The sequence below is a fragment of the Hylaeus volcanicus genome, chromosome 7, assembly GCF_026283585.1.
Source record: "Hylaeus volcanicus isolate JK05 chromosome 7, UHH_iyHylVolc1.0_haploid, whole genome shotgun sequence".
Taxonomy (NCBI): domain Eukaryota; kingdom Metazoa; phylum Arthropoda; class Insecta; order Hymenoptera; family Colletidae; genus Hylaeus; species Hylaeus volcanicus.
Genome location: NC_071982.1, coordinates 19,898,363 through 19,901,900, shown reverse-complemented (window position 1 = coordinate 19,901,900; position 3,538 = coordinate 19,898,363). Strand labels below are relative to the sequence as shown.

The following is a 3,538-nucleotide window of genomic DNA, read 5'->3' as shown; positions in this document are numbered from 1 at the left end:
GCGATAGCGATGGCTACGCGCTAGGTAGCCGCTCTCGTACGCGAACAAGTGACTCGACGTGCATCGAAGGATATTGACGCGGCCGCTCAGCGCGTAGCCTTCGCTACCGCGGCCGCTCCAACGGTATCCGCGCGCTCTGATTGGTCGGGTTCTTTTGATTAATATCTACATAACGAAGCCCCATCCGACATTTTTGCAAAGGAAAAAGTTGTTTCAAATCACCTCCCGAACCACCCCTTTCAAGGACCTCCAACATTTTTCGGACACCCTGTATGTATTTTTTTGTGAAACGTGAGGTATCAAAGGTGTACGAACAAATTAATTTCTTAACCTTTGCAATACGCTACGCGAAACTACTGTGTTAGGTAGAACCGTATCAACGGATAAAATCGGGCCTAAATATTCGAACACGATCACCGCCCACGCTATCAACCCGAGAACAAAGAATACGCGCCACCTTTCTCGGAATTCTTTCCCGGTAGTATTTTTTACACTCGCCTACTCGTGCTTTTCAGCAGTCCTCTATTTGTCCGTAGAATATTTGCATATTATCGATCGATTTTTTCGTCCGAACCCTACCGTTAATGGCAATCGAGATAATTAGGTGACAACAGCTGGCTCGTAGCATTAATGCTGCGCAGTACTGCGATATATCGTTCTGTCCGCGAGAGACACGTGTGCTGGTTTTTCGTGTGCGCGTGCGTGCCGAGGTTTTACGCACGTGTCGGCGTATCCGCGCGTGTTTTTAAATGGCCGCTTTGTCACACGGCAATGGAGTACGGGTTCTTTATAAAACAGCTGTTGGGGGACAGCAGAAGCCATGCCAGTCGCAATACTAGATCAATACCATCGTCGGCCACAGAATTTATGCTAGGGGAGACTCCTCGACTGGGGGTGCGCATTAAACCCTCGCCGCCATCGTCGCCAATGGCGCACGGTACACCGAAACCAAGAATTTTGTCTCGACTATCCAAAAGTAATCATTTACCGAAACTAATTATACGACAAACTTACCGTTTAGCAAAAATGTTTGTCGAGAATTGTTCAATACAGATATTACGAGTTGTGACGCAAATAGAAGAAAAACGGAAATTGGCAAAATCATTGGCTACTCTGCAATCATTCGACGTCAATGCATAAACGGTACGACTGGAACCTGTTTTGGCGAGCATATTCGATAAGAATTGGTAGGTGTGTACGTATATCATTTCGATGTTGTATCTTCATGTTCGAGCTAATGTCTAAAACATTTTCATCTTGCTATTTTCGTCGTTCCGAAAAATATTTTTATAAATACATTGTATCATTTCTGTGGAGTCGTAGACAATCATTGATCCGCCGAGATCAGTGAATGGACGTTGGCACGTAAGACAGCCTCTCATTGGCTAACACTATAGTAACTCGGAAGTTTATTGGCGATACATACGCATAGAGCGTGCACCTTAAATGGATACCTAGCTAAGTGGGACTAGAATGAAAGTTGTTTATCCGAATATGCACACTTCGCGGAATGCATTATCGTTGCGAACGAGGAACAAAATATTAGGTTGTCCCAAAAGTTTCTTTCGCTTTATTAATAAGTAATACATGCACAATATTAATATTTTATGTTTTATGTTTTATGTTACATTACTGAATTCTGCACGATTCATTTTGCTCCATTATTGTTACAACATGAATATATTCATATATATATCTATGAAATTAGATTGTCTATTTATATAAACACGACCATATCAAATAATTGAGTACAACTCGCGAAAGAAACTTTCGGGACAACCTAATAGTTTCAATACTTTTTTTTCGTTATCTTCAATTATTATCTACCGATGAGAATGCGCAAGCGCTTGGGAGTTATGAAAATCGAAAAACATGTTTTCACGTCGAACAGTTTATAGCGATGACGCCACGCGACTTACAAATTTAGATCTCGGCATGTGCACCATCTACGAATGAAGAAACGTTACAGCCCAGACCCAACTCGGTTGTCAAGTACGCTCGTGTTAACTGCGAATAATCGCCAAGTAAAGAAACTCCGCGAATTTGCTTTTTTACGTGGTGATTGTAGATAAAAGCAATGGCAAAAGCAATGGCAAACGTTAACATAAGCCAATTGTCAATCGTTTCAGTGAATAGGTTGTTTCGAAGAAACATAACGGTTATCGTTTTTCGTATACTCTGTACGTACTCGGCATGTTCCCTGAATCTTTCTTAAAGTCCGATAGAGCACGCAATCGTACTCGTTTAAGTTAAGTATTTTGTGTTTTCTTGGTAAAATTCGAGTTTATCGCTAACAACAAACAGTATCTATTCGAATAACGCTTAATCATTCGAGGAAACATTACGTAACGCGGCTTGGCAGACTTTAATTCGCGATGACATGTTACCGTCGGAATATTTTTACGAAATTCATATACGCGTCAGTATCGTCACGTGAAAGATGTTTATGTGTACACGTTTGTGTCACAGAGACGAACTATATCGAGATTGGGTTGAATGCGTCAAGTTGTTTAACTATTCTTCTATTAAATTTATAAAAATTTACATTTAACGTAGTTTGCATCCGAGATATGGTGATCTGCACAGAGGGCAAACGGTGGGGAAGGTCTCTAGGAAAGTCTAGGAAAGATTTAGCCTGGCTTTACTTTAAAATTTACCACGAGTAAGATCGTAAAAAAGGTTTACAAATATAAAAAAAACCGTTGCTTCCCCTCCCTATGCAATTAATGATTGCGCCATTGGATACGTACATGCATCACGGTTGCGTAAGCGTCCATATTTATACGTAGAAATCAACCTTTTCGCTGCGAACGTTAAGTGTGGGATATAGCTTGACAACTACTTACGTTGCTGTGTAGTATGGACGAATTCGCGATGCTGGAGAGAAAATCATGGCTGACGCGGGAGCTCTGTGACGTCCCGCTGTCGCTGGACACGCTCGAGCTGTCGTAAAGCACATCGGACACGTCGAGCTTCATGTTTACGTTCTTCGAGGCGCTTACAGGATCAACCTGGTCAGTTCCTTTACGCGAAAGGAAAAGTCTAACGGCTAGGCACGCGTACGATTATAACCTCTTCAAGGATGTATCCGTTTCGGCAGCAAAGGCAGCAAAGGCAGTAAAGGAGCCTCGATTACGGAGAACTCGAATCCAGCACACACGGATCGCAGGTTCCTTTGCCCGAAACTGTGTGAAACTGCGCCCGATGACTCATACCGTGGGGGAATACCTCGAGGTTCGCGCACGTTCGGTTCTCGGCTCAACGATCTGCTCAACTCTCTCTGTCGTCCGTTGGGCTCCACGAACGCATATGACGTCACCTAGTTATTCTCAGGCGACCAATCGCAGCGTTTGCCGCGCCACGTTTGTGACGCTCGACCCAGGAACGACATAATCCACGCTAACGATGGGTACCATTCGTCGGGGCACTGTCATAGGACGCTAACGATCGAATAAAATTATAATCATTTATTTGTCAACGATAATGATAACGTGACCATTACTATAAAGTTTCATCAAGTTGATCTGATGTTTCCCGT

At 43.0% G+C, this 3,538-nt stretch overlaps 1 protein-coding gene across 1 annotated transcript in view; it reads right to left on the bottom strand.

The window, feature by feature from the left end:
- LOC128879326 (transcription factor kayak) overlaps positions 1-3,266 on the bottom strand; it is a 27,353-nt gene extending 24,087 nt beyond the window's left edge. Inside the window, exon 1 of the mRNA XM_054128380.1 lies at positions 2,847-3,266. Coding sequence (XP_053984355.1) covers positions 2,847-2,978 — 132 coding nt within the window. The 5' untranslated portion in view covers positions 2,979-3,266. The remainder of the gene's footprint in view (positions 1-2,846) is intronic.
- Between the last annotated feature and the right edge of the window lie 272 nt (positions 3,267-3,538).